The 21233-nt window shown below is 33.7% G+C and overlaps 1 protein-coding gene across 2 annotated transcripts; it reads left to right on the top strand.

Annotated features, from left to right (window-relative positions):
* Positions 1 to 719: 719 nt before the first annotated feature.
* Positions 720 to 18535, top strand: LOC117780257 (rho-associated protein kinase 1). 2 transcript variants are annotated; one of them, XM_034616721.1, is made up of 12 exons: positions 720 to 1037; positions 1119 to 1338; positions 7549 to 7694; positions 8017 to 8273; positions 10088 to 10928; positions 11859 to 13640; positions 14275 to 14549; positions 14783 to 14949; positions 15575 to 15759; positions 15835 to 15940; positions 16426 to 16650; positions 17625 to 18535. In XM_034616721.1, exons 2-12 carry the CDS (start codon positions 1316 to 1318, stop codon positions 17710 to 17712), a joined length of 4095 nt encoding a protein of 1364 aa, XP_034472612.1. In that variant the 5' UTR covers positions 720 to 1037; positions 1119 to 1315; the 3' UTR covers positions 17713 to 18535. The 2 variants fall into 2 exon arrangements, with proteins under 2 accessions (XP_034472612.1, XP_034472604.1); XM_034616713.1 differs by having other exon boundaries at positions 14756 to 14949.
* Positions 18536 to 21233: the final 2698 nt, after the last annotated feature.

Here is a 21233-nt window from a genome sequence, read left to right as displayed (position 1 = left end):
TTTGCGTTTAAATAATAATTCAAAAAATATTTTTTCTTTAAAATTAGATAAAAATAAAAGCGATAATTTTTATGGACGTTGGCAGCTCGAGAGAAATTGTATAACTGAATTTAATTTTCTAAAATATATTATTGTATATTTCTTATCGATATATCGATACTTGCAGATTTAAGCAAGTCTGAAAAGCTATAAAATAGCTAAATCGGACACAGATGTGTAAGTACTGTGCGATTCCAACGGTCTGGCAATGCTCAAACTAAACGGCAGCCTTTTTTATTTTCAGGTGGCAACGTCACAACGTTTCGATATTCGATACAACAACTGTGACGCTGCCATTTTTGGATTTGGATTTTTGGTGGACATTTGTGTCTTCCTGGCATAAATCCTCAAAAAAAAACCAAATAAAGCGCAAAAGTAAAAAATAGGCGACGGTCGGCAAAGTGAAAAGTGCAACTGTTGCATGTGGTGCGCACAGCAAAGAGATAACAACAAACAAACAGACAGAGAGACAGACAGAGAGGGAGACAGACGAATGTGCCACACATTGCATGTTTACAAACACAACGACAAAAATTGCAGCAAAAATACAAAATCAAAAGCAAACGATTTAATAAAAGTGAGATAAAAAGAAAATACAACAACAACAAATGAAAAGTTTTAAAACAAGTGAAATAAAACGCAGGCATAAATTGTAAATAGTGCGAAGCATTTACAAATAGTAGTGAACTCAACTCGTTGCTTGTTTGGCAGTAGCTGCTATTTTTGTTGTTATTCTTGTTGTTGTGTTAACAGTTCTTGTTGTTGTTGTTGTTGTTGTATTAACTATTGTTGTTGTTGCCCGCATGTGGCGTTGGCGGCGTCGGCGTGAGGCGTGCTGCCAATTTAACTACTATTAAACGACGCTACTACTAAACCACGCTACTACTAATTGAATCCTCAAGTGGTTTTTATTTGCACTCGTGACCTCATCAACAACAAAATCAAAACAATAACAACAGCAACAACAACAAGAACGTGGCGCCTCTGCTGCTTCTTAGGTAAGCAAACCTTACTTTAAATGCAAATTTGTTATATTTATATTTATATTGTACTTTATTTTGTCTACTACTTTTTAGCAGCGCCTTACATTGTTAAATTGTGGCATGACAATTATAACATAAACAACAACAAACAGCAGACGCAGCAGCAGCCAAGTTGCATGTGGCAACCCGCAAAAAGGAGCAATACAAAAGGCAGCAGCAATAAAAGGAGCAACACCAAAAGAAACAGCAATCGCAACAAAAAAAAGCAGCAGAAATAGGAGCACATAATTAAGATGGATGGAGAAAGACGGCGTCGGTGAGTGAGAACAACAATAATAACAACAACAACAAACACAACACACACACACAACACAACACACACACACAACACAACACACACACACACAACACAACGCACACACACAACTCAACACTTGCGATTTGTGACCAATTAATTGCAAAGACTGAATGGGAAGAATTGAGAGTTGAGATTTGTTCAAACACAATTTACAAATTTAGCAGCTTTAAAAAAAACATCAGTGCCAAACACCTTCCAAAATCACAAATCAAATGTTCAAAGCGGCAGCGACAACAACAACAATAACAATTAGTAGTAGCAGTAGCAGAGAAGTCCGTACCCCTGTACTTTTTGTAATTAACAGGCACTGTAATCATCATAGGTTTTAATATAAAAGTCAAGAAATAATCATTATTTTTGATTTTTATTAGTTTATTATGTGTGCCTTATTTTTGAGCAATAAAATATACATTCATAATAAATAACAATCAAAAAAAAAATAAAAATAAAAATAAAACCCAAGAAATAATCATTATTTTATGAGTTTAATTTGTTTTTCTCAAAAATAATCATTATTTTATAGTAAAATTTTGGTATATTTCAAGCTCTTTTAAACAGGGAATCAAACCGAAACAAATATAGGGTACGTCCCGAAATAACTATTTCGGTCAAAGGTTCTATTTCAGTTTTTTTCTTTCGGTTCCGGTATCCGTACCGCAAATCAATTTTGAAACATTTAAAAATTTTAAGATGTCGTTTTATAATAAATATGACATCAAAATAAACAGACCTAGGGCAAACAAAATTTTTGAAAACGAATTTAAAAATATTTGAATGCAGAATGTATTAAGAGGCCAAATCATGATCAAAATGATGATTCCCTTTGAAAGTCGGTTCAGTTTTAACAGAGTTATGACAGTTGATTAAGTTATGACAGTTGGAAAGTGGTCAGACTGCGGATTTATCCACTTTACAAGTCCAAATTTTTGTTCAATTCCGGTACTAAAAATTAAACGGCTAGTTTCGGTTAACGGTTCCGGTTTTCTTCCCCGCTTTTAAAGTTACTAGAAGTGAATGATTTTTTCAATTAAAAAAAAAAAAAATTCATTTACCGTCCCTGAATATATATTTATAACGCTTAATTTCGATTCTGTCAAGCATTTAATTCATTTTTGTATTTAATGTGTATTCAAACAATGAATTTTCATTGTTGACCTTATAAAACAGATCTTTTTTGGAAATCAAAGATTTTTTGGTTTATATAGTACTGAATTTAATACATTTCTACCAATTATATTTTTTGAATGACTGATTATGATTATAGCTTATCATTATTCAATTTTTTTTTTGAGTCCATACACATCGACATTATCTAAAGATTATTGTGGCCAAGTTTCAAGGTCGTACATCAAACCGTTTGGCCTGTACAATGCTAAATCAGTGAGTTAGTTAGTAGTTTCGATTGAGAAGAATAAAAACTGAATTTAGTGTTATATTAAGTTGTTTCTGCTCAGGCACTTTTGTGTTAATTGGTGCCTGATATTTTGTTGTTGTTATATGTATATGCAGTTACAAATACAAATTGTTGAAATTTGAGCAAAAAAATTTTTTTTTAAATTTTTTTTTTTTATATTTTATATATGATTTAAACAATAAATACAAGACATAGTTAAAAATATAGTGGGTCAAAAATGCTGTGAGCTGACTGATTAACTTGTTGAACCATTTGTAGTTTTTTTAAAATACAGGGTCTAACAAACAACAGGGACAATTAAATTGACAAGCGAATGAACGTGTTGTCTCCGTTCGTCCGTCAATCTGTCTGTCCGTCTGCCTTTTTGTCTCGGGCGACTTTTAATAAATTTGCCATTTTCGCATTAAAATTTGTAAGCTAACCAAATGGCAACAACGTTACCAAAATGTCGCATATTGAGTGCATCTAGTTGTTGTTGTTGTTGTTTGCTGTTGTTGTTGTTGCCTTTTGGTTATCGTTGTTGTCGTTGTCAGTTTGTCAGTTGCAGGCGGCGCATCGGATGCGTGTAACGCGTTTCCAACCCAACGCATCGACAAAATCGCATTATATATATATAATATATAATATATATATACTTGTTAGTTAAGAGATTATGTGGCTGCCCGATGTACTCCATTTGTTTGAGCCACAACGGTACGTTGAGCTCCATGCCCTGTGAATCCAACATCCATTTCATCAAATCCATCATAAAAAAACCCATTAAAATTCCCCAGTGTGCGTGTGTGTGTGAGTGCAATTAGACCCTGTACTTTATCTATATATATAAAACTGTTTGTCCTGACTGACTGACTGACTGATATTCGTGGAGCCGAAACCGTAAGGCCGAGGAGCATGAAATTTGGGCACAACATAGCATTAAAAGGAAACCAATTTCATTAATATAGAAGCCAATTTCATTGAAAAAGTGGCAATTTCATATAACAAAAATTTAAATGTTAATAACTTTAATATTTTAAATAAAAAATCCGAGTATTTTTATTTACTTTATTTATTTATTTGATTTACTCCAAAGTATGCGTCTTCTTTTGTACAATTTTAAAAATTCACATATGTTGGACATTTTTGTACAATTGTATAATAAATTTGTATTGTTGGTAGCGAAAATATCTAGATCTAAATAATATTCTAAATAGTTCTAAAAAAAAGTTTTGCTTGGTTTTCAAATGACGGAATAAATTAAATTCTTTTTAAATTTCAATTGACAAATTTCATTTTTTTCATCAAATATATAATTTTTAACAAACAATTTAGTGAAGCCAACCATTTTTTTTTTTGCTATTTAGGAAAATGTTTTCGTTTGTTGACACCCCAAGAAAATCCATTAAAAACAACCGAACACTTTTCTCTATTAATTGTATTTTTGTATGTGCATTTCATCTAAATATATAAAAATCTCTTTATCCTGACTCACTCACTGATCATGACACAGCCCAAACCATAAGACCTACTAGGCTGAATTTTCCACACAACATAGCTGATACAATAAAGTTTATTTTTTGATTTTTTACTAAAAATTCTTCAACTCAAAAGAATATATTTTATTGGGCATAACGTAGTCGTGCACATTTTAGACAAGAATTGTTGTTACTTGAATTAGGATAAATACTCCAAGTGCACAGAATAGAACACATAATTAGTCATTAAATGTGCTCGGCTAAAATGAAAATAAGCAAAGAAAGAAAATAAAAGAAAGAAACACATTTTGCGTAAATAAGAAACGCAGATCCCAATTCTCATTGCCCATTCTCCGATTCTCCTATTCCCATTCCATTTACACTTGGTCATTAAAAATGCACACGGAAATGTATTTTGAATTTGAATTTGTTATTGTTTTGCTTGAGCACCAACAAAATATGCGTTTAATAACTTAAATACGCAAAAGATGAGCACACTTTAAAAATAATAATTGAATCGAAACATTTCTGACACAAAATAGCTAAGAACTGACTGCAAAATTTTAGCAAGATCATAATATAAATCTTATTTTTAATTTTTTAAATAAAAATCAAAATAAAAATTATTTTTCAACTTTTTTATAAATATTAAAATTAACTTTAAATATTAGTACAATAAATAAAAAAAAAATAATAAATTGTGTTATGCTATTCAAAAAATTAAGAAATAAAAATAAATTGTTTTATTTTATTCAAAAATCTGATTTTTATTTCTTAATTTTTGTAAATTAAAATTATAATTGTCTCTTACGGTCGTGAATAAATAAATTAATTATTAATTGTAGGTGACGATAATGTTGTCGTCGATAATGTTGTTGTCGCTGTTGTTGTCGTTGTTGTTGTTGTTGTTGTTGTTGCTGCTGCTGTTCATAATTATGTTGTTGTTGCCATTGCCGTTGAAAATTTATCGCAGCATTTTTCAAAATTCCACTTTTCCAAGTTTGTTATTTTGCTTTGTTGTTGTTTTAGTGGCCTGCCATTTGATATTTTGTTGCTTTTGGCTTTTCTGTCAAATGCCGTAAGTGGCAATGATGAAATCACAACAATTCAAACACCTTTTAGTATCAATTTTGCGCCGTCTGTCATCGGTTTCATCAATTCCCCTCTCCCCCTTCCCCCCACCTCTCCCTCTCTGTATCTCTCAGATTTCTAGTATATGCCGACAATCTTATAGATCATCCAGATTCTTTTGTTTCTCGCGTGAAATTAATGAAAATTTCGCATATATGATTTAATAATAATTATTAAAATTAATTTGAACTCGCTTTTTTTGATAAAATTATGAAATAATAGATTATTTTATTTTTTTTTATACATGAAATAATACCAAAAAATTATAATAGTTTTTTTTTATTTTGGTAATGTCCTGACTCACTGAGTGACGGATCATTGTGGAGTCCAAACCGTATGACGTAGAAAGCTGAAATTTTCACACAACGTAGCTGAGACAATACTGTAAAATTCTCACAAATCGAAATTTAATTAGCATTTCATAACTTTTATAATGAAAGAGAGTTAAAACTAATTTTAATAAATCAAATATGTATTATTTGCAATCCCTGATTTATTCAAATTTTATATCAAGTTCTCCAATTTCTTGCCAACTTTATCGATATATTGCTTGCAGTTTTGGGCAGATAATTCAGTTGGTTTTCTGCAACTGTTTAATCAGTTGTTCTTTCAGTTAGTCATTCATTGAGGCAGTCAATCAACCTTGCCAGTAATTATTATTATTATTATTATATTATATTTTGTTTTGTTTGTGCTTCCATTGAAAATGCAGCTGCGATAACAGCAACAACTTTACGATGAGGGAGTGGTGATGGGGAAGGGAAGGGGGAAGAGGGTGTATGTATGTGTGTGTGTGACTTCTTGGGTTCATTCAGAAATACAACAACTAAAATAATCTGAAATTCATAATCTTTTTTTTTAATTTTCTATTATACTTCTGCTTTTCTGTTTCCCTCTCTCTCCTCTTGTTGTTGCAAATGTAACTCAGTTCCAGTGTTGTCAACTTTTTAAAGTAAAATATAGCTGTTTCTGTCAGGAAAGCCTCCGAAAAATAGCTGAATTGCCACAAAATAATTGCAAAAAAAATCCACTTTTTTTTAAAAATAACTTTTATATTTTGATTTTTAAAACTTTCAGTTTTTTGTCTTTTTTGTAAATATTTTCGTGCACTATCTGAACTCTGGGAAATATTGTTCTCATACTAATTCTTAATTATCGATCAATGCTTCCTATGGCAGCCATATGATATAGTGCTCCGATTTCAAGCAAAATTGGTTAGGCTGAATAAAATAATAAGAAATATACAATCTTCTAGTTTGACCGGGATTCATATGTCAGAAAATTTTTGTTTCGAGTTTTTCATGAATTAAAAAAAAAAAAATTATAATTAAAAGGAATTTTCAAAATTTAAGAACAGATTACACTAAGACTACTGGTTAAAATTTAAAATTGTATGTAAATTACTTGTTGATCTTTAAAAAAATGTAAAGCTATTTACAATCGGTTATGACATTCTCTAAAAACTGTAAAAAAAAAAAATAATAAAGCTAACTAAGCGATTAAGTCAATTCGTAGCGCCCGTTTGTCTGCCAGCTGTCGAATTCTTCTTCTTCCCACTTGGTGATAAGACTGCTAAAAAAAAAGTGATATATATAGAGGGGGGGAGATTATAAAGATGAGTAATCAACGCGCTTTTCCGCATTTATTTACATGACTTGCTTCTCGTTCTCTCTTCGCTTGAGGTAAACAAATGTTAAACAAATCGCCAAATTGTTGTTGCTATGAAATGACGATACTATGTACATATATGTCGGAAGACATTATCATATCTTGCCAATGACCTAATAACACTCTTGAGCAAAGAACATTCTTCGAATGCATTTTCGTATTTATTTATTTATTTTATTGAATGTCAAGAACAGTTGACCTAGACTAACTTAAAAGTCTAAATTAAAATTATTAAAGATGGCTTTAAATTAAATATTAAAATCTATATATTTAAAACTCTATGTCCTGACTCACTCACTGATCATTGTGGAGACTGAACCGCAAGACCTAGAATGCTGAAATTTGCATACAACATAGCTGAGATAATATACAAATCTCTTTATAAACATGAATTTACTGTCTTTTCAAGCAGTTGCTGATAATATTATTTTTTCTTATTTTTTTTCATAAGCTTATTTATTTTTTTTATTTTTATAAATATTTAAATAATGATTTTTGCAGAGCGACGACGCTCGAGCGCGAGATGCGCGATCCGACGAGCATCTGCAACGTGGACTGTCTGCTGGACACGGTGTCGGCCCTGGTCAGCGACTGTGATCACGACTCGCTGAAACGCCTGAAGAACATTGAACAATATGCATACAAATGTGAGTATACTTACTTTTCAAAGTATCTAAACCGGTACCCCATACGAATATTTTTGAAGGAGCTAAAAAAAAAGATGAAAGAGAACACTAAGAAAAAAATTTTAGAAAACCAAGACAAAAAAAAATCTATCCTTATGTATAAATTTCTTTGACCTGACTCACTAACTGACTGACTGACTCACTCACTAATCATGGCACAGGCCGTATGACCTAGGAGGCTGAAATTTTTACACAACGTAGCTAAGACTATTTGTTCGTGCAATAATTTTTATATATATTTATATATTTTCTAATTTATATATAATATCCGCTTTGATTACAGATAAACCCTTGGCGCAACGGATTAATCAGTTGCGCATGAATGTGGATGACTTTGATTTCATCAAGTTAATTGGAGCCGGTGCCTTTGGCGAGGTTCAACTGGTGAGACACAAGTCGTCGCGTCAGGTGTACGCCATGAAGCGTCTCTCCAAGTTTGAGATGATGAAGCGTCCCGATTCCGCATTCTTTTGGGAGGAGCGTCATATAATGGCGCATGCCAATTCCGAGTGGATTGTACAGCTGCACTTTGCATTCCAGGTATTTTGACAGGGGGAGAGTGGTACACTTTTTTTTAAATCCAATACTTTTTAGAAATCGAAATGAAAAGCAAAATTTAATAAAATTTATTTTTAAACCAATATATAATTATAATAAAATTTAAAAAAATTCTAATCAATACATATATTTTGGTAAAAGGTTCTATTTCGGTTTTGTCCGTACGCTTCCAGTATCAGTACCGGTTAAAATTTTTTTAACGAAATTATTTAAATTTGAATGCAGCATGAATTTGGAGGCCAACCCATGATCAAAATGACATTCCGTTTGAAAATCAGTGCAGTTTTGCCGAAATTAAGACAATTTGAAGAAGTTGACTTTTGATCTATCAACTTTGCAAATCAAAATTTGTGTTAAATTTGGCATGATTTTTGACAAGAAAATGAAATGTCTCAGTATCACGTTTAAAGTGTTGTTTAATACTAATTTCGATATAAGGAATTGATTAAAATTGAAAATTTCAGATTTAAAATTTTCAATTTTCGAAATTTCAAAGGGGGGACCCTTAGCATGGAAATCAATATCTAGGAGAATCTAGAGAAAAATATTTTTTTTTTAAGAATTTAATTAAATTTAAATGCAGAATGAATTAAAATACCAAACCATGATAAAAATGACACTCCGCTTGAAAATCGGTTTAGTTTTGACAAAGTTATAAGAGTTCGAAGTTGGTCAGACTGTGGACTTGGCAACTTTGCAAGTCAATATTTTTGTTAAATTTCACATGATTTTTTACAAGAAAATGAAATGTCTCAGAATCAAGCTTAAAGTGTTGTTTTATACTAATTTCGATATAAGGAGTTGATTAAAAGTGAAAACTTGAGATTTAAAATTTTCAATTTTCAAAATATCAAAGGGGGGACCCTTAGCATCGAACCTAAGATTTTGAGAAAAATAATTTATTTTACAAAATTAATTAAATTTGAATGCAGAATGAATTAAGAGGCCAAACCATTATCAAAATGACATTCCATTCGAAAATCGGTTCAGTTTCGACAAAGTTATGAGAGTTCGAAGTTGGTCAGACTTAGGATCCATCCACTTTACAAGTCAATATTTTTGTTCAATTTCACATGATTTTTTACAAGAAAATGAAATGTCTCAGAATCAAGTTTAAAGTGTTGTTTTATACTAATTTCGATATAAGGAGTTGATTAAAAGTGAAAACTTGAGATTTAAAATTTTTAATTTTCAAAATATCAAAGGGGGGACCCTTAGCATCGAACCCAAGATTTAGAGGAAAATAATTTATTTTACAAAATTAATTTAATTTGAATGCAGAATGAATCTAGAGGCCAAACCATAATCAAAATGACATTCCATTTGAAAATCGGTTCAGTTTTGACTAAGTTATGAGAGTTCGAAGTTGGTCAGACTATGGATCAATCAACTTTACAAGTCAAAATTTTTGTTCGATTTCACATGATTTTTTTTCAAAAAAATGAAATGTCTCAGAATCAGTATTCGGCTTTTTACTAAAACTGAAACGGTTAGCTTTGGTTATGTAAGCGTTCCGGTAGCGGTACAGCATAACTGAATTGTTATTCGCTGATCATATCAATAATATTTATCGATATATTATTAATATTTATCTATGTACATGATATTAATCGGTGTAATATAATTAATCGATACATTAATAATATTTATCGAAAATTTAATAATAATTAACGATATATTAATAATATTTATCGGTATAATATTATTTGTCTATATTTAAACAATATCTATCATCGATAAATATCGAGATCAATTTATCGATAAAATAATATTTTGTGAAACGTTGACAATTGCAGGATAGCAAATATTTGTACATGGTGATGGACTTTATGCCCGGTGGCGATATTGTATCGCTAATGGGGGACTATGAGATACCGGAAAAGTGGGCCATATTCTATACAATGGAGGTGGTACTCGCCCTGGACACGATACACAATATGGGATTCGTGCATCGCGACGTCAAGCCCGATAACATGTTGCTCGATAGTTTTGGCCATTTGAAGCTAGCCGATTTCGGTACCTGCATGCGAATGGGCGCCAACGGTCAAGTGGTGTCCAGTAATGCGGTCGGTACACCCGATTATATCAGTCCCGAGGTGCTGCAATCGCAGGGTGTGGACAACGAATATGGCCGGGAGTGTGATTGGTGGTCGGTGGGCATATTTCTCTACGAGATGTTGTTCGGCGAGACACCGTTCTATGCGGACTCACTGGTGGGCACCTATGGCAAGATCATGGATCACAAGAACTCGTTGAGTTTCCCGCCCGAGGTGGAGATCAGTGAGCATGCCAAATCACTGATCCGTGCCTTTCTCACCGATCGCACACAGAGATTGGGTCGCTATGGCATTGACGACATCAAGGCACATCCATTTTTTCGCAATGACAGCTGGAGTTTTGACAACATCCGAGAGAGTGTACCGCCCGTTGTTCCGGAACTCACATCCGACGATGATACGCGAAATTTCGAGGACATTGAGCGGGATGAGAAACCAGAGGAGATGTTTCCAGTCCCCAAGAGTTTCGATGGCAATCATTTGCCATTCATTGGTTTCACCTACACGGGCGATTATCAACTGCTCTCTAGCGATCAGGTCGACACGGTGGAGTCCAAGGAATCGAATGCGATCAATAACGGTGGGTACCTCTAACGAATTTCGAATAGTCCTAAGGAAATTACTACAAATTTAAAAAAAAAACTAAGAATACAATATTAGAAAACCAAAATAAGCAACTAAAAGAAAGTAAGCATAAACTAGGAAATTCAACTTTGAAAATATTCAGGTTAATAAAATTGAAAAATAACCATTCTAGAAATCTAAAATTAGGAAAGGCCAAAATTAGGGTCAAGGAATATGTTATTAGGAAATACACATTGTAAAAACACAATTGAGAAGATAACAACTTGGAAATGCCATAATTAGGAATTTGCTTAATAGGAAATAAAAACTAGCGAAAATAAAGGATAACATATTCTTCTTTTCTAATTTTGATCTTCCCAATTTTTAATTCCGAATTACCTAATTTTGGTTATCCCAATTTTTTTTTCTCAAGTTTTATTTCTGATTTCCCAATTTTAGTTCTTTCCAATTTTTATTTCCTAATCTCGTTATTTCTAATTTTTTTTTGGTGCTTCCCAATTTTTTGTCTTCCCCAATTACAATATTCTTAATTTTGGTCTTTCTAATTTGTATCTTTTCATTTTCATTTTTATTTTCCTAATTTTTATTTCCTAATCATAATTCAATTTTTGTTTTTGTTCTTTCCAATTTTTATGTTTTCAATTCATTTTCCTAATTATTATTTCCGATTAATTTTGTTTATTTCAAGTTTTTGTGCTCCCACATTTTTTTCTCCTAATTTTCATTTCGTAATAACAGTATTCCTAATTTTATTCCTTTCTAATTTTTATCCTACCAATATTTGTAACTTATTTTTATTTCTCCATAAGAAAATTCCTAACTTTGGGTTTGCTAATTATTATTTGCAAAATAAATGCTTTCTAGTTAAATTTTTCTAAATTTTTATTTTCGTTTACTGATTACTATATGCTTGAAATTCTTCTAGGAAATCCAAATAACAATCATCACAATCATCGACATCGTCCGTCCAATTCGAATGAGCTGAAGCGTCTGGAGGCGTTGCTGGAGCGGGAACGGAACCGTGCAGCGGATCTGGAGCAGCAGGACACGAGTCTGCGCCAGCAGATGGAGCTGAGCACGAAGCGGGAGGCGGAGCTGCAAAGGATTGCCAGCGAATATGAAAAGGATTTGGCGCTGCGTCAGCACAATTACAAGATTGCCATGCAGAAGGTCGAGGTGGAGATTGAGCAGCGTAAGAAAGCCGAGGCACAGCTGGTGGACATGCAAAAGAAGCTGGAGAATGAGCAGAAGAATCGCACACGCGATCTCAACATCAATGAGAAGGTCTTGACACTGGAGAAACAGCTGCAGGATATGGAATTGAATTTCAAAACCGAAACGGAACACACGCAAAAGCTGAAGAAACAAAATGTCGAACTCGGCTTCACATTGAAGACGCACGAGGAGAAGGTACGCGATATGGTGGAAATGATTGAGACACTGCAGAAGCACAAGGAGGAGCTGGGCCAGGAGAATGCCGAGCTGCAGGCTCAAATGGTGCAGGAGAAGAATCTGCGCTCCCAACTCAAGGAACTGCACAAAGAGGCCGAGAATAAAATGCAAACACTGTCCAATGATCATGAGCGCACCTTGTCCCGCGAGCAGAAGGCGCAACAGGATAATCGTGCGCTGCTCGAAAAGATTAGCGAGCTGGAGAAGACGCAGGCTAGCTTAGATTTTGAATTGAAGGCGGCACAGGGTCGCTATCAGCAGGAGGTCAAGGCGCATCAGGAAACGGAGAAATCCCGTCTGGTGTCACGCGAGGAAGCCAATCTGCAGGAGGTGAAGGCGCTGCAATCCAAGCTCAATGAGGAGAAATCGGCACGCATTAAAGCCGATCAGAATTCCCAAGAGAAGGAGCGACAATTGAGCATGCTCTCGGTGGATTACCGACAGATACAGCTGCGTCTACAAAAACTGGAGGGTGAATGCCGCCAGGAGTCGGAGAAGGTAGCCGCACTGCAGTCGCAGCTGGATCAGGAGCATAGCAAACGGAATGCGTTGCTCTCGGAGCTCAGTTTGTACAGCTCGGAAGTGGCACATTTGCGTTCACGCGAGAATCAGCTGCAAAAGGAGCTGGCGGCACAGCGGGAGGCGAAGCGACGCTTTGAGGAGGATCTGGCACAGCTAAAGACGACGCATCATGAAGCTTTGGCCAACAATCGGGAGCTACAGGCTCAACTGGAGGCGGAACAATGCTTCTCGCGGCTCTACAAGACGCAGGCCAATGAGAATCGGGAGGAGAGCGCTGAAAGGCTCACCAAGATCGAGGATCTCGAGGAGGAGCGCGTCTCGTTGAAGCATCAGGTACAAGTGGCTGTGGCACGCGCCGATTCCGAGGCATTGGCACGATCGATAGCCGAGGAAACGGTCGCCGATCTCGAGAAGGAGAAAACGATCAAGGAGCTCGAATTGAAGGACTTTATTATGAAGCATCGCAACGAGATCAATGTCAAGGAGGCCACACTGGCCACACTCAAGGAAACCGAAGCCGAGCTGCACAAGAAACTCGCGCTCAAGTGTAACGAGTGCGAGGATCTGCTGCAGCAGCACAAGAAACAGCTCGACGAGATCGGCCAACAACGGGCGGCGAAGGACGAGGAGATTGCCAAGCTGGGCGAGAAGTGCAAGAACGAGGTGCTCCTCAAACAGACAGCGGTCAACAAACTCGCCGAAGTCATGAATCGTCGCGATTCCGACGGCCAAAGTAAGTATACTCCATTCCATTTCATACATACATTATAAACCTTTAATCCTCAATAGTTCGAATTCGTACAGTTCTAAGTTGCTCGCTACTTTTCACATTTCTTAATCGTCACATTGTTAACTTCCCACTCGCCACTCGTCATTCCATTTCTTTAATCCCCAATCTCGCTACTTTTCACATTCACTACTCGCCACTCGTTACATTACAGTCGAGCTAATTTCAGAATATTGACTCGCCACTTGTTGCTCGTCATTTTGAAATTGCTACTCGTTACTTTGGTAACTTGTTTTCCCATTACTCGTTACATTATTTACTCGCTTCTTGTCGTATTTCTGACGAGTAAGTTTCACATTGTTAACTTCCCACTCTAAATACTTAATATGTACATATTGCTAGAATTCATTCAGTTCTGAGTTACTCGCTACTTTTAACATTACTTACTCGTCACTTTGTTACATTACTGACGAATTAGGTCACATCATTAACTCGCCACTCGTTACTCTTCATTATTATATTGCTAGTCGTTACTTTAGTAACCTGTTCGCTACTCGTCAATCTTTTTTTTACATTACTAACTCGTTACTCGTCACTTTCTCAACTGTTTCTTTATCTCAATCGTTTCAATTTTTCGCAGAACAAAAGAGCAAGGCTCGCTCTACGGCGGAGCTGCGCAAGAAGGAGAAGGAGATGCGAAGATTGCAGCAGGAGTTGTCGCAGGAGCGAGACAAATACAATCAGCTGCTGCTGAAGCATCAGGATCTGCAGCAACAGAATGTCGAGGATCAACAGCTCAAGCAGAAGATGTTCATGGAGATTGACTGCAAGGCAACTGAGATTGAGCATCTTCAGAGTAAACTCAACGAGACGGCCTCTCTCTCGTCCGCTGACAACGATCCCGAGGATAGTCAGGTAGACACACAAAACACAAGCATACACTTTGTACATATACATATATACACTAGCATATTCACACACAGACACACACACAACTTACACAAACACATTGTTTTCTCCCACTCTTTTTCTTTTTTCTCTACAAACATTTCCTTGGGGTCTCGTTTCTAATATGCGCCTTGTCGTTACACGCTACTCGCTACTCGCTGAATTATCAATAGCACTCCTCTCTGCTCTCACTCACACAGGACTCGGTCTTCGAGGGCTGGCTGAGCGTGCCGAATAAGCAAAATCGAAGGCGGGGCCACAGCTGGAAACGTCAATATGTGATTGTCTCGTCGCGCAAAATCATCTTCTACAACTCGGATATTGACAAGCACAATACAACGGATGCCGTGCTTATACTCGACCTTAGGTAAGTCTTATAACTCGCTAGAATGTTACTCGTCACTCGTCATATTATTAGCTCGAAATTCGTTACTCGTGGAATTATTATTTGTCACTCGCTACTCGGCACGTTACACTCGACTCTCGATACTCGTGACACTGTAAAAAAAACTGTACTCGCTACTTTTTAGTGTATTAGCTCGACATTCGTTACTCGTCAAATTAACGAATCGTTATTTATTTGGTACTCGTTGCGTCACATCATTATTCTCACTTGTTACTCGTCACTTTTTTAGCTCATCTCGTTTTCGTTTTAGCGACACTTTTTACATTACTTTATTGGTACTCGTTACATTACAACATTCATTGCATCAAGTTTCCATATATATTATATTTGTCACTCGTTACTTACAATTCGTCACATTCTTGAATTACTTTTTCATACTATTCACATCATTAACCCGTTATTCATCATATAATTAACTCATTGCTCGCTACTCGTCACATTTCTAAATCTTCACTCGTTACTTGTCACATTCTTAAATCATTTCTCTACATTTGTCACGTCATTAACTTGTCATTCGTCATATTTTGTACTCAATACTCGCTACTCGTTACTCGTTAATAGCTCTCGATTATCGTTCTCTCCACAGTAAAGTGTACCACGTGCGCAGTGTTACCCAAGGCGATGTAATACGCGCCGATGCCAAAGAGATTCCGCGCATCTTCCAGCTGCTGTACGCCGGAGAAGGCGCCTCTCATCGTCCCGACGAACAATTGGACTCGACGCTGCTCGTAAGCGGCAACGAGGAGCGACCCGGTACCATAATACACAAAGGTGAGTCTCTCTCCCTCACTTACTCTCCCTGCCTCTGTATCTTTCTAAATATGCAACTATCTCACTTTAAACCAGGTCATGAGTTCGTGCAAATCACATATCATATGCCAACGGCCTGTGAGGTCTGCACCAAGCAACTGTGGCACGTCTTCAAGCCGCCGGCGGCCTACGAATGCAAGAGGTAAGTGTCCTTTTTATACCCTGGCGTATACCATAGGCCAATAAAACTATGTCTTAGTATGAAAAGTTGTTTTGTTTTTTAAGATATTTTAACCAAACTAATAGAATTTGCATTTTACTTGGTTTTGTTTATCCTGACCGAAGTTCGTTTAAATCGGTCTAATATATCATATAGCTGTCATAGGACCGATCTGTCAAAAATCTACTTTTAATATGAAAAAGTTTTTTTTTTGAGTTATCTTAACCAAACTGTAAGAATATGCATTTAAGTCGGTTGGTATAGGAACAATTGGCCGAAAATCAACATTAGTACAGAGTACCTGGGCACAGGGTATCCTACTGTCGAGCGTGATCGACATTTATAATTTAGTAAAATGTAAAACCTTTAAATTGTATGATTAGTAACGAGCAAATAAACTTTTGCTGATCTACTTGATAATTTTAGTTTCAATTGAATATATTGAAATGCATATTTGTGTATTTTAGATGCCGCAACAAGATCCACAAGGAGCACGTGGATAAGCACGATCCGTTGGCGCCCTGCAAGCTGAATCACGACCCACGCAGTGCCCGGGATATGCTCCTGTTGGCCGCCACGCCCGAGGAGCAATCCTTGTGGGTGGCACGCCTCCTGAAGCGCATCCAGAAGAGCGGATACAAGGCCAACTCGTCCAACAACAACAGCACCGATGGCAGCAAAATATCACCCAGGTAATATACCCGAACTCCAATACTCACAATATATTTTTGGGTGTATGTAGTTCCCGCTTTTCTACTCCAGGGTTGTTGATAAAAATGTCGAGAAATATTTCTGATACGGCACGTTTTTATACGATATGTATTAATATCAAATGTATCGATAAATAGGTTTTATTATAATACATTTTTGTGTGCGATAATTTGAAGCAATTGAACAAATTTTGTATAGTTAAAAAAGTAATGAAAAGACGATTAATTTGAAACGTTTCCTGACGTTATACATCAAATGACGAAATATTATCAGTATTCAAAATTTATAAAAAAAAATATAATAATAACATCGCTAATACACAAAATTTCTTCTTTTCCCTTTGATATTATTTATATTTTTGTCTTCATATCAAGTAAATATAATATTATCGAAATTACCGAATTTTCATGTCAAAAATGTTAAGTAAAAAGAAAATATTTTTCAATTCACGGATTTGCAAAATAAACGCTCGAATTAAAAGTAGTTTTCGCCTTCTGCGTTATGGAAATTATCGATATTTTTCATATATTAATTAAAAAAATTTTTTAGATCGAAATATTGTTGATATTGATGCCTCAAAAAATATCAATACTTATTTGAGTTGCAGAACATATAAAATAAAAAAAAAATAAATTTTTCATATCAAAATATTATCGATAACATAACAACAGCCCTATTTATTCCCCTTAAGCCCAAATTGACGTTGCCAGAATATTAAAAAAATAAAATTAATGACCTGAAACTGCTGCTAATTAAAGGCTTTTTGTGTGTCTAATTTTTAAGCTAATTTGTATTACACGTATTTTTCTTTTCTCGCTTGTTCCAACTACTCGCTACTCGCTATAATAAACAACAAACAACAACAATCATCATCATCATCAAACAATCAATCGATTAATCAATCAATTGATGAATTCACCTACGAATTCACCGATGAATTCACCCATGATCACAGCCAATCCACACGTTCCGCATATAAACCGTATGCGGCGAATGTCCAACGATCTGCAACACTGCCGGCGAATTCTTCTTTAAAACAATGAAGAAATCGGCACAAGGAAGAGAGAAGAAACGAGAAGAGAAGAGCAGAAGAATGTGAAGAAATGAGAGCTGAAAAAAAAGAAGAAAGTTAAAGAGTTCTATATATTTAGAGACTGCATTAACAAGTGGGAAATAAAATTGGAGATTGGAGATTGTATCTAATGTTTATACTACTTATCTATATACTAAACTGATAATATTTACTTAATTTAACATGCATACAACAACTACTACTACCAACTATCAAACTTTCCTATATACTATACTATATACATATATATATATATATACTATATTTTTTGATTAATTTACACAAAAAAGAAGGAGAGAGAGAGAGAGAGAAATTTAAAGTTGGTCTTTTACTTCCAACTCGTTGAACGCTTTATTAACCAATCAATCCATCATTTAATCAATCAATCAATTAACCAATTGCTTAAATGGCAACGTCAAATGGCAAAAGAAAAAGAAAAGAGCAAAAAAAAACTTCCAAAAAACCTGAAAAGATAACTGAGTTCTCTATTATAAAATCCATAGGTTCGTAATTTAGTTGTACTTATGTTTGATACCATACATATGCACTATACAACATAAAATATCTGCCCAAACATGTAAAAAAAAAGATCTTAAACCATATAAAAATCAGCAACAGTTTCATATATAATGTATACCTTTCTATACATGATTTTCGGGTACCCAAACACAATACTACCTTTTTTTCATTAGTTCTTAAGCAACCCAAAGCAAACGCAAAGCATTCAAAGTAACGAGTAACGAATAACGAATAAAACAACGCGCTGTAATTATGTAAAACTATAAGAAAAGTTAAAAAACAAAAACGAGAGTATAATTCTTTATACAAATATATATTTCCATATGTACTATATGCTATATATAAAGATTATATATATAGCTATATATATTTATATATATAAATATATAGTTTGTGCCTTGCATTTGCATTAATTGTTGGCCAAATTTTTGTTTGTTGTTTGTAAATTGTATTGAATTAAGTTCGAAGCTATTACAACATATTTTTATATTATTATGTATACCCTGTAATTTTATATAAACATATGAACTAAGTCGCATGGCAGCTAAAAAATAATGAAACTCTCAATTCCATTTCAAGAACTTACATATATTTTTGAACTAATTAAATACTAAGAGAAAAAACAAAAAAAAAACAAAACTGAAAAAATTTAACTAAAAATCATATCGCAGTTACTTAAAAGCAATAGAAACAGCTGTCAGAGAAAGAGAGAGAGCGAACGAGAGTGGAACTAAGAGATAATATGCAAAAAAAAAAAAAAATGATTTTTTTTAAATTTTGTGTAAAGGCTACAATCTAAGTATTAAATATCAAATACTGTATGTTTTAGTTGCTAATTATGTTAAACAAATTATTTATTTCCGCTGTTCTGTTCTGTTATTTTTTTTGCAATGTGGCGCCATCTAGCGTTAACTCATAAGTAATTGCTATTCTCCAAACAACTCTATTATTATTATTTTAATTATTGTGTATGCGTGTTTGTGTGTGTGTGATTTATATATATATGTGTATAAAGTAAACAATTTGGAAATTTAGTTGAGTGTGCTTAGAAAAAGAGAGAAAATCAAGCAACAGCACAAGCGATATCAAAAGCATTAATCGATAAATATCGATGGACGATATCGATAAACATCTATGAACGATATTGATAAATACCTATAGACGATTAATTTCGATAGATGATATCGATAAATATTGCTGGACGTTATTGATAATATATCGGTAGACGATTTAACGAAATACAAAACATTCTGCAACCAATTTAATTTTTTTTTTTTTAATATTTTAGTTTTTAGTGAAGAAGGAAAACAAAGAACTTTGAATGAAAGCGCTGCTTTTTATTATTATTATTATAATTATAACGATTATTATTATTATTATTTTATATTATATATGACTATTGTTAGGCCTATGTTTAATGCTATTTTCTAGTTTAACAAACACAACAACGTATGTAATTTACATGTCTCTTAATTCGAATGCATTTTGCAAGTAGGCAAAAGACAATTCGACTAAATAAAGTAATATGTACAAAAATCAAAAAAAAAAAAAAAATATATCGAAAATCGCTTCATTTTCGTTTGTTTATTTTATTTGTATTTTTATTTTCATTCTTATTCCTGCAATTAGCTATTTATGATTATTTTTATTTCGTTGTTTTTTTTTTCTTGTGATCTCTATTGGAGTTCTTCTTATCTTTAAGCAGCAACAGCATACTAGCCTTGGGTAACAGCATACAAACCATGAGACTGTCCAATCGACTCCTGAACAGCTTTAAGAAACGTTTAAGAGCCGTCAACTTCAACAATAATAATTATAACTCTAATAACTATTCATAAATATAGCTATAAACTATATATATGAAATACAAACATACAGTTGGTCAAAAGTGTGTATTCTGCATTTTCCTTAGTTCATGAAAAAAAATGTTGCATCATTGAATAATTTTTTGAATTATTTTGATTATTTTTTTTTTTAATTTTTATAATTTATTTTGTTTTTTATTTTAAAGCAATTTTATTTAAATTAAATTAAAATCAATAACTCTCTTTCAAAATTATATTTATTTTATGAATTTCTATGGATTTTATGCATTTTTGTACGTTTCTTAGAACAATTTAAAAAATAAAAAAATTTATTTTCATTGAACATACTCTTTTTAATAAATATATATATTGAATAACTACAGGGTGGTCCATTTAAAAATTGCAATCGTCAAGTGATTTGACCTAAAAAAGAGTTTTTTTTGTATAATTAATATAAATGTTTTCATCTTATTATATTATAATATAAAAAAAAGAACGAAAAATTACAAGGTATTTTGCAATTTGTAAAAACACTTACTTGACTAACTGTATATGTATATTATTACTAACTTGTTCCGATTGTCTGGGAATCTCTATATAATTAAAAAGTCTGATTTAATGAGCAACGAAACTACCAAAGCAATAATTAACAATAAATAAATACTGTTTAAAAAAAAAAAAGTGTTTTTATAAGACAATTCTTGGTCAACATCTCCATGTTCACTTTATTTACATTATATTTTTTTGTGGGTAAGTATGTATAAAATCGATGGATCTGTCTAATTATCTTTTACAGCTCCTTGAGATTGTTACACTGAATTTTACGTTATACACAACTTTGTCATAACCTCCATAGTCACTTTATTGTGCCTTAAAAGCAGCTGGGGTAAGTTTATAATCAGTGCTCTAAGTTTAAGCGTTTTCTTAATTATACTGCCAAAGTAAAATTAATTTATAGATTCTATTGATTCTACATCAAAATTAAAAAATTCAATTTGGTTTCATGTGTGGAGTATTTGGAATATTTAGTTTATTTTTAGAATAAGGTATCTTAATCATTCCCCTCCATGGTCACTTTGTTTTATGTTTTGTATTGTTGCAACACTTTTCGAGTTAAACGTGTTTGAAATGAAATCAAATGAAATATTAATTCGGTGTAATGCATAGC

The sequence above is a fragment of the Drosophila innubila genome, chromosome X, assembly GCF_004354385.1.
Source record: "Drosophila innubila isolate TH190305 chromosome X, UK_Dinn_1.0, whole genome shotgun sequence".
NCBI lineage: Eukaryota > Metazoa > Arthropoda > Insecta > Diptera > Drosophilidae > Drosophila > Drosophila innubila.
Note: the sequence above shows the minus strand (reverse complement) of the source record. Positions and strands in the feature narration are given on the sequence as shown.